General features: G+C 40.5%; 2 protein-coding genes across 4 annotated transcripts in view; one reads left to right on the plus strand and one right to left on the minus strand.

Annotated features, from left to right (window-relative positions):
• Positions 1-4,004: 4,004 nt before the first annotated feature.
• The window catches only part of STK39 (serine/threonine kinase 39), a 271,016-nt gene continuing 254,992 nt past the window's right edge, over positions 4,005-20,028 (minus strand). For all 3 annotated transcript variants that reach the window (XM_053918751.2, XM_053918750.2, XM_024579873.4), the window contains 2 exons: positions 18,970-19,034; positions 4,005-5,564 (listed from right to left, as the gene is read on the minus strand). In XM_053918751.2, coding sequence (XP_053774726.1) covers positions 5,490-5,564; positions 18,970-19,034 — 140 coding nt within the window. In that variant the 3' untranslated portion in view covers positions 4,005-5,489. The remainder of the gene's footprint in view (positions 5,565-18,969; positions 19,035-20,028) is intronic.
• LOC128780248 (large ribosomal subunit protein eL28) lies at positions 7,812-8,313 on the plus strand. The gene has a single exon (XM_053918753.1). The coding sequence runs from the start codon at positions 7,854-7,856 to the stop codon at positions 8,265-8,267; it is 414 nt and encodes a 137-aa protein (XP_053774728.1). The 5' UTR covers positions 7,812-7,853; the 3' UTR covers positions 8,268-8,313.

The following is a 20,028-nucleotide window of genomic DNA, read 5'->3' on the forward strand; positions in this document are numbered from 1 at the left end:
TGACTCGCAGATAGTGAATGAATCTTGCATCCCAGGAATAAATCCCACTTGACCATAGTCTATGATCTCTTTAATGTATTGATGAATTTGGTTTGCTGATATTTTGTTGGGAATTTTTACATTTATGTTGTTCAGGAATATTAATTAGCCTGTACGTTGCTTTTCCTGTAGTGTTTTGTCTAGGTTTGGTATCAAAGTAAGGTTGGCCTCGTAGAATGAGTTTGGGAGCTCTCCCTTCTCTTCAATTTTTGGAATAGTTGGAGAAGGACAGGTATTAATTTTTCTTTGAATTTTTGGTAGAATCACCTCTAAAGTGATTTGGTCTAGGACTTTTGTTTGTTGGGACTTTTGACTACTGATTTGATTTTATTAGCAGTTAATTATTTGTCTGTTGAGATTTTGTTTCTTCCTGATTTGGTCCTAATAGATTTTACTTCTAGTATTTTATCTATTTCTTTTAGGTTGTCCAACTTGTTGTTATATAATTGTTTATATATTCTTGTATAATCATTTGTATTTCTGTGGTATCTGTTTACATTTCTCCTTTCATTTCTTATTTTACTTGGGCCCTTTTTTCTTTTCTTCTTTACTCTGGCTAAACTTTCATCTATTTTACTTATCTTTCAAAAGCTAGCTTTTAGTTTTGTGGATTTTTTCCTATTATTTTTTAGGCTCTATTTTATGTCCTCATTGATCTTTATTTCCTTCCTTCTACTCACTTGGGGCTTTGTTCTTTTTTGATTTCCTTTAGGTGAGAGGTTAGACTGTTTGAGATCTTTCTTGTTTATTGAGGGAGGCCTGCATCACTATGGGTTTCCTTCTTAGCACTGCTTTGGCTGTGTCCCAAAGATCTTGGATCATTGTGTTTCCATTTTCATTTCCCTGAATAGTTTTTATTTCCTCCTTGATTTATTCAATAACTCATTGATTATTTAGAAGCATGTTGCTTAGCCTCCCTATATTTGTTGTTTCCATTTTTCTTCTTTTGATATTTCATACCATTGTGATCAGAAAATATGGTTGATACGATTTCTATCATTTTAAATTTCTTGAGACTTGTTTTGTTGCCTAACATGTGGTCTGTCCTGAAAAATGTGCACTTGAAAATAATGTGTATTTTGCTGGTTTGGCATAGAATGTTCTGTAAATAGCTATTAATGTGTGTTTAAGGCCACTGTTTCATTGATTTTCTGTCTGCAAGATCTAATTATTGATGTCAATGGGCTGTTAAAAAAAACACTACTTATTGTATTACTCCCAACATTTATATCCGTTTTTTATATACCACCCATATTTTATGTATTTAGGTGCTCCTACATTGGGTGGGTAGATAATTATAAAAGTTATATCCTCATTTCAATACTCTTTTTATCATTATGAAATGACCTTCTGTGTCTCTTGTTATAGTCTTTGTCTTAAAATTGGTTTTGTCTGATGTAAGTATTGATACACTGGCTTTCTTTTCATTTCCATTTCCAAAAACATATCTTTTTCTACCTCTTCACTTTCACTGTGTCTTTCTACCTTAAGTGAGCCTCTTGTAGGCAGCATATGTGTGGGTGGGTTTTTTTTTTTTTTAATCCAGCAGCCTTCCTATGTCTTTTGATTGGAGCATTTAGTCCATTTACATTTAAAGTGACAAGAATAGATATGTATTCACTGCCATTTTCTTGTTTTTAGATTGTTTTTGTAGATCTCTCTTCCTTTCTTCTTCCCTTGCTCTCTTCTCATATGCTGAATTCTTTCCTTAGTGGTGGTTTGGGTTCATTTTTCTTTATTTTTGTATGTCTATTATAGGTTTTATACATATGTGTACTCATGTTTCACTATGGGAGTCATGTATAACAAGCTATGTTTATAGCAATCTAAGTTGATAGCTGCTTAGTTTGAGCACGTTCTTAAAGTACCACATTTTTACCCACCCTTACTTTTTATACATTTTACATATTTTGTGTGCTTGTATCCCTTAATTTACAACTGTATTGGTATATGCGTTTACTACTTTTGTTACTTATCCTTCATACTAGCTTTCTAATTGCATGATCCACTACTTTTACTAAATCTTTGTCTTTATCAGTGTTTTTTTATTTGTATATTTTCTTATTTTTTCAGCTTTTCCTCTTAATGAAGTCCCTTTAACATTTCTTCTAGTGCTGTTATAGTGTAATACATTTCTTTAGCTTTTGCTTGTTCAGGAAACTCTTTTATCACTCCTTCGATTCTGAACGATCATCTTGCTGAGTAGAGTATTTTTGGTTAAGTTTCCTTTCATCACTTTGAATATATTGTGCCATTTCTTCTGGCCTACAAGGTTGCTGCTGAAAAATCAGCTGGTAAGTACTCACCTAGCTGCTTTTCTCATTGCTTTTTAAGATTCTCTTACTTTGAGCATTTTAATTATGATGAGTCTTGGTTTGGGTCTATTTAGGTTCTTTTTTGTGAGACTCTCTGTGTTTCCTTCACCAGGTTAGGGGAGTTCCAGCCATTATTTTTTCAATTAGGTTTCTGTCCATTTTTCTCTCTCTTCTCCTTCTGGGATGCACCTATGTGAATGTTGGTATGCTTCATATCCTAGAGGTCCCTTACTATCCTCATTTTTAAAATTCTTTTTTCTTTTTGCTGTTCTCATTGGGTGATTTCCACTACCATGTCTTCCATCTTGCTGATTCATTCTTTTGCATCATCCAATCTATTAATTCCCTCTAGTGTATTTTTCATGTCATTGTATTCTTCAGTTCTGAATGGTACTTTTTCATATTTTTCTATATCTTTGTTGAAGTTCTCACTGAGTTCATTTATCTATTCTCCAGTGTTCATTGAGCATGTTTATAACCATTGTTTTGAACTCTACCTGGAAGATTGCTTGTTTCAGTTTCATCAGAGTTTTCCTGAGGTTTTGTCCTTGTGTTTCATTTGGAAAATATTTCCCTCTCCTCATTTTGACAGTCTGTTTCCAGAATTAATGGAAACAGCAGCCTCTTCAGGTCTTGCAGGAGTGGCCTTATGTAGCTTTCCCTTGTAGACGGGGTGTGCTACATATTTTTGGCAGGTGAGCTGGGGTTGGAGCTGAAGTGGGTGTGGGGTGCGGGAAGACCCGTGGAGAAAGGTAAACTGGGGCTTCCTTGGCATTCAGGTTGTAGATGGACCTGGAGTGAGTTTTGGCCACAGGAAATCCCAGAGGCAAGTCATACCAGGGCCTATAGTGAAGCAGAAATGGGACATGGGGAGTACCACATGCAAGTTGTGTCAGGGTTCCCTTAGCTGGATGGATGGAGCTGTACTTGGAACAGACTTGGGCCCTGGGAGTAAGCTGTGCCGGGGCCTGGATGTGTAGCTGAAGCGGTCGTGTGCTGTGAGCTGATGAGCTGTCCTGGTGCACACTGCGATAGCAGCAGCCAGCTGGTTAGAGCACCCGGAGTACGATCCTGCCCAAACAAGGTGGAGGGGTGGTGCAGCAAACAGCACTCTCCGTGCCTCTGACAATGGGGAGGGCTCCCTCAGTTCCCTCCTGTTTGGCAGACGTCTTTTTGTTAGTAAGTGGATTTCCTTCTCATGTTGTTCAGGTGACCTTTAAACCACGTTCTGCCATGTCTCAGGGAGTGCGAGTCTGTGCACAGGCCCCTCAGTGATCCCTCCCTATGCAGGTCAGTTTGCTGGGGTGTGGGGTTCGCACCATCCTGTGTCTCCATCTCTCCCACCCAATCCTATGTGCTATCTCTCTCTCTCTCTCTCATTTGTTGTGCGGAGTTGTGCAGAAACTATTTGGTCACCCCTCAGTTCTTCTTCATGGGGAATGGCTTTGTCTGTGTCCTTAGCCCTGTGGTTTTAATTCAGAGACTGTCGGCATGATGTTATTTGTCAAATCTGATTCTCTGTGACTGGATGGACACCTTATTCTTCCTCCAGAGCACTTTTCCCTAGTTAGGCATTTTTAGGAAAGTGCTGAAACATCACTGTAGCAATGCAGATCAGATCTAAAGGACGAACAAAACAACGAGACACAATTCCTTTGTGCAATACACTTTTATTTTCCTTTTACCTTTGCAGTCATCTTTGAGTAATCGTTGTGTAAACAATAGAATGGAATGATATTACATTAAATTGTATGCAAATGGCTCTAGAACACCTTAACAATTATGACAAGGCAATTATAAATAACTTTGTTTTTCCTTAGTAATATATATTTGCTTTTGAAAGGACATTAAAGAGCTGCCATATCTAGGGTTAGCAAGGAAAGAGCAAATGGTACCATCCTGGGAGCCCGCCTCCCTGAAAGTTTATGTTCCAATTTTGAAAATCCTAAGGTTTAACTATTCCATAACTTATAGTCAAGCAGAGGGGTACTTGAATTGGAAGGATTGATATTTATTTTTGAAACTTAACCGCACGCACCCTTTCAGTCATGGCATAGAACCCTTTCTGTTTTCCGCCCCCCACTCCTTCTGGGTATCCTGCAGAATGTCAAGTGAAACTCAGATTCTGGTATGTTCAAGGTTATTACCTTTGGGACAATAAATTCTATCATTTAAGGAGAAGTCAAATCAGAGATGGGTACATAATTAGCAATCTAGTAGAATGGCAACATTTTATATAGCATTCTAAATGTTCCAATGAAGCAAAAATTACAGATGCAGAAGGAAGTTATGTAGAGGAAATTTTAAATCTGAGACTATTTCAGGGTAAAGCAGCCTCAGGCACATTCTTAATATGAAAGTTTGCAAGGCACCTCCCTCTCCCAAGAGACAATCAGATTGTGGACTGGATTTTAGGCAAACAAACCAAAAGAAAAAGCATCCTAGTTCTTAATTCAGTCATTTCAAAAATCAGAAGTTATAAATACTCCAAAGATAGACCTGAAACGTTTTGTTTAAATAACAAGAGATTTACTGCAAGAAGCATATAATCAAAAACTTTTCTTCTCATAGCTAAGGTGTGTAATGCATAAATATATGAAAAATAAAATTCACAGTCAGTTTTAAAACTAGAATTCAAGTTTGGCTAATAAATCTTAATTTTATAAGTATATTAATTTCTAAATACAACATAAAAGAGGCAGCACTGTCAGATATACAGTTAAAGTATAACAGAAAGAATAACAATGAAAGAAGAAATAGCTTCTGATAGAAAAAATTCCTTTTGTTGCCAATAAATAGGACCACCTGAGTGTGTTTCAGATTCTTTTCACTTAAGGGATATCCAAATTATTTACTAAGAATATTAAACAGCTTTTGGAAAAATCAGCAACACTCGTGCAGCTGTGGCATTTGCTTGTTCTTATACTGTGGGTTGCTAGAGAAGAAAGCAGAATTCGGAGTGTTAAGTTTTAAAAAATTCTTTTTTATCCCATTTCGTTGAAGCTGGCCTCTTCACAATCTTCCGATTTTGCTGGGAACTGAGAGTGAGGGGGTGGGAGGGGTGGGGAAGGGAAGGCTGAGGGGGAGTGTGGTGAGGGGAGGCATGACAGATCAGGGCCCGTCAAGGGACGTGTATCAGCTGACACTCAACTGAGCAAACCCAATCAGCTTCACTTCGTCGGGAATCTCGGATCCGTCACAGCCAGAAGCCTGAAAATGGGAAAAAAACAAAACTCAAAAACCTTGAGTGCTGGTTTGTCGCTGCCGGTGTTTACAGACTTGCTCGTGTGATGGCATATTTATTATGGGTCCACATGTTCTCCGTTCTTCCCGGAGAATCAAACTCGTAATGACTACTGGGTGCCAAGTGGTGTAAGAACTCTGGCCATTATGCTATGAAATACAGAGCATGGGGGAAGGGATTCATTACCCACTGAAACACCACCGTGCCTGGGCCCTCCGCTTTGGAACTGCCAGTGAACCAGACGACCGCCAAGCAATGGCAACCTGTTTCCAACAACTGAAGTGACTTTTAAGTACACTTTCACATTAGAGCTCCTTAATAATACTTTTTAAAAAAATATTATGAAAATGAGCAGAAGAGATCTAACAAGACACTCAGAGGGTAATTTGGTTTTTACCACAGTCATCTCCCCTGTAAAACTGGCCTGGGAAAAAATAGCAGCCACCAAGTAGTGGAATGGTTCTTCCTAGATCACTTACTTAGTTACCAGTGAGGGATTTTTATAGGAAAAGGTACCAAAGCATAATAGATATTTTTGCCAAAATAGAATTTTGTTTGTAATAATTGCCTCAAATTATAGTGTCTCAAATACCTTTTTACTTTTCTTCAAAATCAAAAGGAACTGAAATAAGGCATTGCCCATCAAACCCCTCACTGGTCCTAATTCATAAGCGATTTCTATTTCCTTCTCACTTCCCTTTTACACACACACACACACACACACACACACACACACGGTACTGGATCTCCCCAGTACACAAATCAGAACTGGCCACTATGTAAGTACCACAAGGAGAGAGAAAAAATCTGATGAATGACTGGGAATGGACAACTAATTACCAAAGGGCCATACAAACCTTTTCTTGGCCTTATTCTTGCTAAATTTTTGTCAAAATAATTAGTTTCCTGTGTTGGTGGGGGTGGAGCGGCGATATGGGAGGGCCCTTTCCCAACTCTCAACGAGCCCACTCCACAAATCAGTACATAAACTCAGCCTTTGTCAGCCCCCGCATTTTCCTTTAAAGCAAGCAGCTAATTAGAACACAGAACTTGAATATTTTAAATAATTACCTTTAAAATAACAGTTAGTGTGAGTAGCTATGCTTATATAAGAAAATAAGTAGCCTAACAGGGAACATTTTTTAGCATTAAAAAAAGTTTACTTTGTTCTTAGCTAATGATTTCTCTAGTTTCAGTTGACAGATAAGATACTCAGTGAAGTGCAATCTCCATTGTTTGCATTGCCTGGCGGATCACAAACACTCCTTTCCTCACCACTTTTAACAAAGTACTAGAGGCACAGAAGGCTTTCGGCTGAGATTTTCTGGTGGGTGTTCTTCATACTGATACTGTTAATAGTCACCTCCCCTACCAGTGTTCTCATTCTACTGTCACCGTTTCTTTAACTGTCAACCTCCCTTAACCTTCCCTTCTTTCCTGCTTCACTATTGTGAACAATGTGTTTCCTCAACCCACTGAAATGGGGGCAGGGACAGTCTGTGTCATTAACAGGCAACTGACAAACATCTAAGGACAAATTACTGCTGCTGGTGACAGAAAGGTCAGACTGGCAAGTGAGACGCATGTCAGCGCATTTGAAAGCTACATCAAGAATTTGGTAATGTGGATAGCAGGAGGTTTTAATGATTAGAAAGAAAAGTAAAATATCCAGTAGTGGTTAAAACGAATAGAAATAAAACATACTAAATCCTTTTCGTGAAGAGTAATGGAAGTGAGAATTTACAATGAGAGTGTGTGATCGAACCAGTGGTCACTGTGGGCACATCACATAGGGAGTCTTCAGGGAGGCGGCATCCCACCCCATGTCCCCAGCGCCTCCTGCAGCTACACCAGAAAGTTGCTTCCTGGCAAAGAGGCCAGGCCCGGGCGTTTGGCTCTGCATCAAGGCCCTCAGCCCTTCCTCAGTGCTCTGCCCTTGCTCATTTTCTCCAACCAAAGCTGAGTCCTTGTCCCTCTCACTGTGGCCTGCAAAACACTTCTGGGGACAATATGCAAATGATTCTGAAATGTAGAGAAAATGAAGCAGAGACACTCAAAGCTGCATTTTTCAAACTTTTTGGTCTTAGGATCCCTTTACTGCCTTAAAAATTATCGAGGGCTTCAAAAGCTTATGTTTATGTTGGTTATATGTATTATACTAACTTCTCTCACAAAAAATTGAAACAAAAATTTTATATATTTAAAAGATTTAGCTCTTTCCGTCTCCGGCTGCCGCTGCGAGAGGAGCTCCCGCCATGTCTGCCCACCTGCAATGGATGGTCATCCGGAACTGCTCCAGTTTCCTGATCAAGAGGAACAAGCAGACGTACAGCACCGAACCCAATAATCTTAAGGCCCGCAACTCCTTTCGCTACAACGGGCTGATTCACCGCAAGACGGTGGGCGTAGAGCCAGCGGCTGATGGCAAAGGTGTGGTGGTCGTCATGAAGCGGAGATCTGGCCAGCGAAAGCCGGCCACCTCCTATGTGCGGACCACCATCAACAAGAACGCCCGGGCCACCCTGAGCAGCATCCGGCACATGATCCGCAAGAACAAGTACCGCCCAGACCTGCGCATGGCTGCCATCCGCAGGGCCAGCGCCATCCTGCGCAGCCAGAAGCCCGTGATGGTGAAGAGGAAGCGGGCCCGCCCCACCAAGAGCTCCTGAGCACCCCCCTCTCCCCCAAAGCAATAAAGGTATCAGCCAACTTTCTTCAAAAAAAAAAAAAAAAAAAAAAAAAAAGATTTAATAATGTTATTCTTAAAATATATTTAAAAACAAAACATGTTTAAGTAGGTTAAATTTATTATATTGCCTTAGAAATTAAAACAGAAATTTCTGAACTATTCATTTACTAATTCCTTAAACATAAAAGAAACCCATTACATGCTATAAATAAAATCTTCATGAAAAATAACTACAGTTTATACAAAAAAGGAAATACAGTATTTGAGAAGATTGGCATTGCTTTACATTTTGGAAATCTTTTAACTGTCTTGGTTAAGAGGAAATGGCTGGATTCTCATACCTGCTTCTGCCTTCAATCTACTGTTTTATCTTGTCTTCCTTGAACAGTGTATACAGATAATGGTTGAAGAAGGGAAGAGTATTTTAATAGCCTTTCTAGACACTTGTGGATATTGTTTGTTACTATACCAAGACTGGCCAAGTGGTAGTTTCTTAAAGTTTAGTTGTAATATGGAATCTGAAACCAAGCACTGAACTCTCCTAAACTGAAATCCATTGGTTGGCTGCACTTTGAATGGATCTTTACATTTATTTTTAATTTTTCCATTACAGTTGACATACGCTATTATATTAGTTTCAGGTGTCCAACACAGTGATTAGACATTTATGTAACATACAAAGTGATCACCCTAATAAGCCTAGCATCTATCTGACCCCACACATAGTTATAAAAATATTAAGAAATAAAAAATATAAAAACGGTGAAAATACCTATATTCACTTCCCTGTGACTATTTTTATAACTGGCAACTTGTACTCAATCCCTTCATCTTTTTTAGTGACTCCCCCTCCTATTTGGCAACCATCAATTTGTTCTCTGAATATATTGTTTCTGTTTTGTTGGTTTGTTTTAGTTTTCAGATTACACATACCATGTTAAGTGAAATTGTATGGTACTTGTCTTTCTCTGACTGACTTACTACACTTACATAGTACCTTTTAGGTCCATTCATGTTGTTACAAATGGCAAGGTTTCACTGTGTTTTTTCTGGCTGGTTAATGTCCCATTGTCTGTATGCACCACTTTCTTTATCCATTCCTCTATTGATGAACACTCAGGTTGCTTCTTTATCTTTGTATATTGACCATACGGAATTGACCACATAGGTGGGGGTTTATTTTTGGGCTTTCGATTCTGCTCCATTGATCTATGTGTCTGTTTTTATGCTGCTTTGATTACTATAGCCTTGTGGTACAGTTTGATATCAGATACCGTATCTGGGTACCTCCGAACATTTTTTTCCCCGTAAGATTGCTTGGGCTAGCTGGGAAATTTTGTGGTTCTACAGAAGTTCTAATATTTGTTCTGGTTGTGCGAAATATGTCATTCGTATCTTGATACGGTTTGCACTGAATCTGTAGATTTCTTTGGATAGTACAGACATTTCGATGATGTCAATTCTTCCTATCCATGAGTATGGTGTATCTTTCCATCTATTTGGATCTTATTCAACTTCATTCTTCAGAGTCTCATAGTTTTTTGAGTACAGGTCTTTTATTCCTAGGGGTTGTTTTGACATAATTGCAAGTAAGATTGTCTTCTTAATATCTCTGATAGTTTGTTATTGATGTATAAAAATGCAACTAGTTTCTGAATATTTATTTTGTATACTGCTGCTTGACTGGATTTATTCATTAGTTCTAATAGTTTTTTTTGTGGAAATCTTTAGGATTTTCTGAATATAATATCAATTCTCTTTCACTTCTGATTTTATTTAAGCCCTCTTTTTGTCTTGATGAATGTGGCTAAAGAAAGTTTTATCGATTTTGCTTATCTTTACCAAGAATGAGGTTTTAGTTTCCTTGATCTTTTCTATAGTTTTTAGACTCTATTTCCTTTATTTCTTCTCTGAACTTTATTATTTCCTTTCTTCTACTCACTTTAGGCTTTCTTCCTCTTTTCCTAGTTCCTTTAGGCTGAAGATCGGTTTGAGATTTTTCTTGTTTCTTCAGGTAGGCTTGTGTTGCTTTAAATTTCCCAGTTAGAATGGCTTTGGCTGTGTCCAGAGATTTTAGATCATTGTGTTTTCACTTTCATTTGTCTCAAGGTATCTTTTGATTTCTTCCTTATAGCCACTGTTAGCCCATTCATTGTTTAACAGCATCTTATTCAGCCCCCACGTGTTAGTGTTTTTCAGTTTCCTAATAGTAACTGATTCCTAGTTTCCTGTCATTGTGATAGGGAATCGTCATGATATAATTTAAATTTGGAAAATTTATTGAGACTTGTTTTGTGGCCTAACATGTGGTCTATCCTGGAAAATGTTCCATGTGCACTTGAAAAGAACATATATTCTGCTGCTTTAGGGTACAATGTCCTAAAAATGTCAATGAAGTCTGGATGAGGTACCCATTGATGTCAATAGGGTGTTCACGTTCTCCACTATTGACTGTCAGTCTCCCTGTGTGTCCGTCAGCATCTGCTTTACATGTTTACGTGCTCCTGTGTGGGGTGTGTAGACGTTCTTGAGTTATGGCCTCTTGTTGGACTGACCCCTTTATCATTATGAATGCCCTTCCTTCTCTCTCGCCTCAGCCCTTGTTTTGTTTTTGTTTTTTTTTTCTGCCTCAGCCCTTGTTTTAAAGTCTACTTTGTCTGATAAAAGTGTTGCTACCTCAGCAGTTTTTATCTTTTATATTTGCATGGAATATCTTTTTCCATCCCTTTACTTAAGAGTCTGTGTGTCTTTCGACCTAAGTGGATCTCCTGTAAGCAGAATCTTTATGGGTCTTGTTGTTTTTAATCCATTCAACCACGTTGTGTCCTTTGATTGGAGCATTTAGTCCACTCACATTTGAAGTATTTATTGATAGGTATTGAAGTTACTGCCATTTTAATGGTTTTCTCATTGTTTTTGTAGTTCTCGATTCCTTTCTTATTCTCTTGCTCACTGGTTACTTTCTGTAGTGTTGTTTGAATTCCCTTCTTTCTATTTCTTATATATCTCTCGTAGATTTTGGGTTTGGGGTTACCATGTGGTTCCTCTATGCCAAGCTATGATTATGGCAATCTATTTTAGGTCGATGGTCACTTAAATTTGAACACATTCTAAAAATCACTATGATTTTTACTCACCCCCACCACATCAATGTTTTTGGCATTAGTTTTTACTTCTTTTGCATGTGTTTGTATTTATCCCTTAATTTACTGTTGTAATTACAGGTGATGTGCCCACTTTTGCCTTTTAAACTTTACTAGGCCTATAATTGTTAGACCTGCTGCTTTTACTGTTTGCCTTTGTGAGAATTTTTTTCCCATATTTTTTCATTCCTATGTTTTAATCTTTTCTATTTAGAGAAGCCCCTTTAACACTGTGTCAGGAGTGAGGAACGCCTTTATCCTTGTCTTGTCTGAGCAGCAGTTTCTCTCCCCTTTGGTTCTCAATGACGGCCTTGCTGGGGGCGGGGGCGGATCTCGGCTGTAGGCCCTTACTCTTCATCACTTTGAACACTGTGTGTCAGCCCTGTCTGGTCTGTCAGGGTTCTGTTAAAGAAATCAGCTGATTATCTCACGGGGGTGCCCCTGTAGTAACTTGTGCTACTTTTAAGATTCTCTCTTTTTACGTAACCTTTGGCACTTTAATCAGGACGGTCTTGGTGTGGGCCTCTTTGAGTTCATTACGTTTTGGACTCTGTACTTCCTGCATATGTATGTCCATTTCTTTCGCCAAGTCATGGAAGTTTTCAGTCACCATTTCTTCAGAGGGTTTTCAATCCCTTGTCCTCTTTCTTCTCCTTCTGGTACCCCTATGACGCAAGTGTTGTTACACCCGATGTTGTCCCAGGGGTCCCTTAAACTAGCTAATTTTTTAAAAGTTCTCTTTTTGCTCTTTCAACTAGGTGTTTCCTGCTACCTTGTCCTCCAGATCACTGATTCCATCGAACCTGTTCATGATGCCCTTTACTCTAATGTATTCTTCACTTCAGGCATTGTGTTCTCACTTCTGACTGGTTCTTTTTTAATGGATTCTATCTGTTGAAATTCTCACAGAGTTTATCTACTCTTTCCCTAAGTTCACTGAGGATCCTTAAAATTAGTGTTTTGAACTCTGTATTTGGTAGACCACTTGTCTTCATTTAATTTTGTTCTTTTTCTGGTATTTGTCACCTCATTTTGGCTGACTCTCTGTATTTGTTTCTGTGTATTAGGTAGGTCTGCTACATCTCCTGGTTTTGGCAGAATGGCATTATGTAGTGCGGTCTTGTGGGGCCCAGTGTTGCAGCTTCCCTGGCCACCTGAGCTCAGTATTTCAGGAGTGTCCCTCGTGTGAGTTTTGTGTGCCTGCCTACCTGCTGAAGTTGAGCCTTGACTGTTGTTGGTACATCAGTGGGTGGTACCGGTCCTCAGGATGACTGGCTGTTAGGGCTGGCTATGACTACAGGGGCCAAGCTGCTATGCAGGGGCTTTCCCCACAGAGTGGGAGTCACTTGAACAGGGCTCATGTGCCAGCTGTGATCTGAAGTCAGCTACCCAGTTTGTTGGTTCTGGAACCTCTTGGGAGGTGGTCTGGTGCAGGCCACGGTCACCCTCCATCCATTCTGGTTTGGGGCCAACTGGTGGGAGCTACAAAGTGATCTGCAGTTGGTTGCTCCTTGTGCTAGGCATAAAGGTGCTTGGGAGAGGCTATGCTATGAACCAAGGCTGGCTGCCACTGGCTGAGCTTGGGACCCTTTGGTGGGCACCACAATGTAGCTGTCACTTATTCCAGGCTTGCAGCCACTCAGTTGAAGCTACATTCTAAGCCAACACTGGCCATCACTTATGCCAGGCTTGCAGCTGACTGATGAAAGTTAGAATGCAAGTTGAGACCAGATGCCAATTGTGCCAAGCTTGGGTCTGCTTAGTATTAGAAAAGGCACAGTGCATGCTGAGGCCAGTCACTGCTTGTTTGAAGTTTGTAGACCTTTGAGGTATTTTGGAAAGCTCATAGTGTGAGCCAAAGCAGGCTGCTTATGTGGAAAAGCCACTGGAAGGCTTGGACCTGATGCACGAGTTGGGTGGGGTGCGGTCCTAGGGAAGGACCAATGCAGAAGGGGATGGTTCACGGAGAGCTCAGATTTGGTGCATGCCTGCTGGCAGAGTGGGGAAAAGGGCTCAACTAAGGACCAATGACATCTGCCAGTGCTTCTGACCCCTTATAGAGCTTCCCTGGTCACTGCCCCTCCAGCCCTCACCCTACAGCTTGTCAACTCATTTCCTTCCCATATGTCCCTGGCGCTTTTTGAGCTGCTGCCCCTGCACTGGAGCCCAGAGCAAGTGAAGTTTTGAGTGAGCAAGTCCATGTACGGGCTCTTTAGGAGGAAGTCCTGGGACTCCAGCAGCCCTCTGGCTCACTCAGATGCAATCTTCACTGGTTTTCACAGCCAGATGTTAGGAAGAACCCTCTCCCTAGCACTGGTGCCCAGGGCTGGCACCCCTCCTCCTTAGCAGGGATCTGTGCAGCCAAGACTTCCCTCCTGATTGGTAATCAGCACACTGTGGGTGTGGTTCTGTGTATCCGCCCCTCCCACCAGTCTCGTGGTGGCTTGTTCTTTACATCCTTAGCTACAGAACTCTTCGGCTAGTCTTCATGTGGTTCTCAATGATGGCTGTTCTGTACTACTGATATACTCATGGGGGAAGGCAAGCACAGGTTCACCTACTCTGCTATCTTGCACGGAAGTCTCAATGTTCTTTTACTGATGCGTGATTACCGAGTTAGGCAGATTTTCTAATGTTGAAGTGTTTCATTATACAATGTCAACATGCCATTATGCCATGTCAACAAATTATATTCATTAATATCACCCATCTCATCAGAAAAGTCTTTAGTTGCAGGAGTGCTGTCAAATGCAGACTGGCAGATACGAATTTTCCAAAATCCCATTTTTTGCTCAAAAGCTAACACTTAATATTATTGACAACAAATACTGTCAGTTATTTTCTTTGAATTGCCAGGCTTACTTGGTTCATTTTGGAAAAAATGTCTGCCACATCTCTCATCTAAATAACCATAGCTTGTTAGTTATTCTTGCAAGCACAAATGGTATTCCATGCAAAAAAAAAAAAAAAAAAAAAAAAAAAAAGCAGTTTAGCTCAAAACTCAGTCTCACAAGTGCTTTTCCTGGACCCAACTGCTGGACGTCAGAATACGGAGGAAGTGCTTCCCATTCCATCACCACACAGGTTATAAAAAACAAGTGTCCTCAAGCAGAGATTTAATAAAGTCTATAATGTTTCTTGCCTTGTTAGGAAAATTCTTAAATGAAACTGGCTTTTTTTGTGTTCACGTTCGTTACTCTTTGCTCTTTCACTGTGAGGGAGGGAGTGTGAGCACAGCTTTGAGGGACATGGTGGCTGCCGGTGTAGTCTGAGGTTCCTGTTTGACTCATGCCCACACCAGCGGTTCTACCCACCGTGGCTTTTCCTCCAATGTCAGCACAATGGAAAGGGCAAGTAACACCATAATATTGTTAGGTAGAGTTTTCACACCCAGTTTCCCCTAAGAAGGGTCCCCGGAACCTCAGAATTCCAAGAGCCGCACTTTGTGAAGCTCAGCTTCAAAAGGAAGTGTATATGTATCAGGAACTTAGCAGGACAGTATAAAGATGTATGCTTTCACTCGTGTCTCTATCCCTGAAAACTGCCACCCGTCACCCCTCCTGCCAGATGGGCAGGTGTGGCCTCCTGCCCGTGGAGGAGCTGCATCCTCCAACGCCAACCACAAGGACTCCCTTTACCCCAAACCTGGGTGCACTTTGGACCCACCTGGAGAGTTTGAAAACATACCACTGCCCATGTCCACCCCCGAGGTGGTGATTGGTCAGGGGATGTGGCCTGGGCGTGGGGCTATTTTGAGCTCCTGGGTGATTCAAAGGTTTGGTCAAGTTTGAGCACCACTGTTCTACCCTAGCGAACTTTCAGGCTTCCTTCAAAGCAATGGTTCTCAAACTTGAGTCTGTGTCACAATGCCCTGGAGGGCCATCCCCAGAGCTTCTGGTTGCTCAGGCCCGAGACGGGCCCTAGAATTCACATTTGTGGCAAGTTTCTAGGCGAAGCTGACACTGACGGTCTTGGGACCACATGTGGAGAACGACTGTCTGGGACCTGGAGCAGGAGGTGGATTGCGGCTCCACAGGCTTTCCTGAACTGACCGTCTCCCAGCTTTATGTTCTTAGGAAGACGTCCCCTTGCTCATGCAGCCTCCGACTGCGCCAAAGGTGAAAGCCCCTTCCTTGTTAGTGACCCAATGCTTCTGAATTTGCTATCTGCAACGCATGGTATTCACATCCTGTAGCTAAAATTTGTAATGCTCATGTAAATGGTACCAATTGGCTGTCAATTACATGTACTTACTACTTGTATTCTATCTTCAAGGGCAAATGAAATACCTTCAGGTTTTCACTAATGCAATTTCAAAGATTCCACATGGAAGCAGCAAGATTCATTTGTTTTACAAAATTGCAAGGTAGCAAATTAAAAAATGACTTAAAAAACATTTATGAAGCTTGTCTTAAGACTCACAACAACAAAACAGTACAGATATGTCAAACCCGAAGCACTCTATACATGAGCAGAAATGCCCTCTATGCCTGAGCCACTTTGTTAAAAGTGATTTAAAAAGTGTGCTGATCTGTCTGTCCCTGGCCATGTCAACCGTGCAAATCATACTTCACTCATCTGTCCAATTCATGTAAATATTTCTAAAGCTAAAGACTGGGCAGAGAAAAAAGTGCACTTCTTTATGTAACCAATATCCTTTCACCTTGCGCCACTGTTTTTCTTAAATAAACAGATGGACATGACACGAAGAGACACCTTTTCAAACCTGAGCCAAATACTTCTAGCAGTGGCGCGAGTGGGGAGAGGAAGCAGGATGGAGAAGCAGCCCACTCATGGAATGCTTCTCAGGTCGACACTGGAAGCACCAGGGGGTATTTCCAAAATTGCAAAGCCTGGGCAGCACCACGAGCAATTCATTTAGGATATCCGGTGCAGGACCCAGGCACTAGTGATTTTTTAAAGTATCCTCATCATCCCCCAAGTGAAATCACTGTCTAGTAAAATAAAGAACACAGTACCAAGACACTACAGCTCTTTAGACAAATTTCAGGCCCCTAACGTTCTCCCTCAGAAAGCCAAAAAAAGCTGAGATGAAAATGACAAACTGCTGAGAGATATAAGGGCTACAAGTAGCAGTGGCTTATGAGGAAAAATGCTGATGAAATACTTTGATCTTTTATTCTTCAACAAAATAACCAATTTGATGAATGGAAGCAAATAAATTTGAAGCTCCGGTTTTACCAAGATGTTAGTGTCCTATGAAAATTAGGCTGGAGTTTTTCTAAATGAGATTTGTATTATTCTGATGTATTCTAATTATTATCAGGCCACTGTGCTAGGCACTGGGGGATCCCAGACAGAAATCTCTACCCACTTAGAATCTCTAGACTTATTCAAGTTACAAATAAGGTTCTACACACTTTCAATGTAATATAATCCTAGCGGGGGAAATGATAGGAGCGCCTAAGCCAGGAATGGAAATCAGAGAAAGTGAAAATTAGGCATTAGTGAGACAAAGAGGCCTGGAGAAGTTGGGAAAGAAGGATGTTTTCCTGAGAGGGAAAGGTACATGCAAAGGGCCAACAGGTGAAAACTGAAGGGAACAAGGGGAGATGGAGAATGAATGAATGAATAGGGGCTGGGGTAAAATAAGAAAGGTAAAAAGCAGGAGACCTAATGGGAGGTCTGGTCAGGGAGGGCTTCCTTAGCCACGTTCAGGGGTCTGAGTTTTAGAAGAGGTCAGTGGAGAACCACTAAAGTATGTGGAAACCGCGGAGTCACTCTGGCTGTAGCCACACTGTGGTGAACTGAGCTGGAGGCTGGCAAACTGCAGGCTGGAAGATCAGTTTCGGAAGGTAAGAGCAGCCCACAGGGTGCTGCGCATGGGGACGAAGAGAGGAGGCCAGAATCCAGCGAGAGAATCCAGGAAGTAAAAAACTGGTGAGAGCAGGAGGTGAGGGGCAGCTGCACAGTACTCTTCGGTTTACAGACAGTGTAGCAGCCACTTTCATAAAACCTCTAGTAGTAGGAAAGGGTCAGGGTTACAGGAAAATGTTCTTGGGGTTGTGTGTTACAACTTCTTTCTGAGGATATAGAAATGAATAAAAAAACTATTGCTTGGAATGGGGCACAAGGTGTCATTTTCTTAATATATTTTCATAAAAATGAAACATGTTTACAAAGACATAGGTGAATTAGAAACAGAAGAGGTGACAGAAGAGTCCTAAGCAAGAAGGTGAAACTTCAATGTCAGTTTGTCACTCTATGTCTGAATAAAATGTTATTTTTCAAATTATCAAAGCAAATTTCTTAGGATAAGTCCTGTGCAAATCTTTGCTTTTCCACATAGCCTACCTGCCTGAAATCAGATGAGAAGCAAGACCCAGAAAGTTCATCAGTACCAGGTTAACATTTACCGTAACTAATAATCATTCAGCATTTTTGGCCACACACCTTGTCCATGAAATTTGCACAAGAAATAAATGATCTTCAGTACATTTGTACAAAGCCAAGTGTTGGCCATCTAGGCCTCAAATTGCTTGCAGCATTCTGACTGGCCCTTGTTAAGATTAATTTGTAGTCTAAAAATGAGTCACTTAATATGATGTTCGTCACAACTTTCAAGAAATAGTCACATCTAACTATTTGGACTTCTTTCCATTTCTGGCCACGATCACTGTCTCTTGGTTTCATGAGAACGCTCAGTATTCCGCATCTCTGCGGCCACTCCACTTATCAAATTAAAAGTCATCCTGTGCAGAACAACTGCTGGAGTATCTCCCCTCTGTGAGGAGCTGTTCCTGGGCTCTGGGATGCGGAGTTAGATGTCTGTGTTCACCGGCCTGCAGTGAGCTGTCCCACAGTTACGTCCAATCACCTAAACATTTCTCCAAAAAACAGCCTCAGTTTTTAAAAGGTAGAACCACATAGCTTTCACTCCAGGAATGCTTTAGTAAAAGTTTTAGCCAACAGTACATCAAGTGACTCATTACAAAAATGATAAATTAATTGTATCAAGGGCCACTCAGAATGCTGCAAGCAATTTAAGGTCTACATAGCCAACACTTTGCTGTGTACAACAGGTATTGTTGTCCAATCACTATGTTGTACACTTGAAGCTAATATAACGCTGGATGTCAACTGTGATTGAAAAAAATAAAAACACTCTTTAAAGACAAATTACTGCAAACTCTGAAATACATCATCCAAATAATAAATGTTTTAATCCTGGAGGAAAAAAAAGAGCATTTCTTGGAATTCAATTTAATTTTGCTCGATATGGTCGAGTTACCATACAAACTGGAAGCAAAATGGAATGGTGTTCAAGATCCCTCAAGTGGCCACTCTTCATTACAGGTGCGACGGTAAAAGAACAAGCCCTGCTGATGGAGGAGGACACTTCTGGTAACGATCGGTAATGTTCCCACATGTTAGGCAGGCGGATGACGAATGCAAAAACGGATCCCAAATGAGAGCAACGACAGCAACAAGATTACAGAGCAGGGTATGAAACTCTATTATTCCTTGATGGCACCACCTGGCAAAATATTTACCTTATTTCTATGACTTTCCACTTACCAACTTAAATGTCAAGGTTTTTAAAGCTTTGGGATCATCTACAATCTTCTGTAAATTAGCAGCCACTGTAAAATACAAACATGGAGAAAAGTGTCCGGATTATTTCCAATAACAATGGATTTTCACATCAGTGATTCGGAAAATTTGACTAATGATGCAATTAGCTGCAAAATCACTTCTTTTTACATACATTACGAAATCCACATAAATGACCAAATTACTCTCATACATTTTCTACACCAACTTATATCTTTAACGCATCTGAATTAATATATAGTTAATCTGAATTAACTATGCATTCACCTCACTTTCAGAAAATAAAATGAGAAATTACTTTTTAATGGAAAGTGGAAATGATAACAGTGTTTCCACCACTTGGTTTTCCTCAACACTCATTACTAAGAAACGTGTTAGCCAGCAGAGGGCAGTACAAAATGTGGCGGAGAGGTATTGCGAGGCACCACCGTTTCCTTGGAAATGACAGGCAGCATAGTTGAACTTCCGTCCTATAAATTCACTCAAATCTCTGCGCCCATTTTTGTCAAAGCCACAAAATACAATGGATAATATTTGTGACTTGGGCATAGGTTTTAATGTTTTCAGAACACAGTGATCTGTCAAACCAGTGAAGTGCCACCTTGAACAATTCCCGAGTCAGCCGAGCAGAATCAAGCACTCGAGGCTGTCAGTTCGGGGCTCAACAGTGAAGGTCCGCTTTCACTATTAGCCAGATTCATCAGAGAGCCGCCCCGTTCTCCTGGGTGCCAGCTCTAGGAGGCAGCTCTTCCTGCTTACTCCTTTGGCTCACAGTGCAGATTATGAACAACATTGTCAAAAAGTAATGATGGAAACTTAATACCTTCCTTCCATACCCAAACCTAAAGAATATGTATTGAAGAACAAGTAAGGACTATTGGTTAGGGAAAAAGAAGTTACTAGTGAAATTAGGGAAGAAGGTCTCATTTTTCATGACCAAATTACCTGCTGCATCAGTAATTAGGTATCTGAAAAGTGACTGGAATATTCTAAGATAAAAACATTTAAATACTAAATGTATAA

The sequence above is a fragment of the Desmodus rotundus genome, chromosome 2, assembly GCF_022682495.2.
Source record: "Desmodus rotundus isolate HL8 chromosome 2, HLdesRot8A.1, whole genome shotgun sequence".
In the NCBI taxonomy this organism is placed as follows: Eukaryota; Metazoa; Chordata; class Mammalia; order Chiroptera; family Phyllostomidae; genus Desmodus; species Desmodus rotundus.

Bases quoted from the DNA above. Each gene is read 5' to 3' on its own strand.
- LOC128780248 (XM_053918753.1), top strand. From the start codon at position 7,854: ATGTCTGCCCACCTGCAATGGATGGTCATCCGGAACTGCTCCAGTTTC.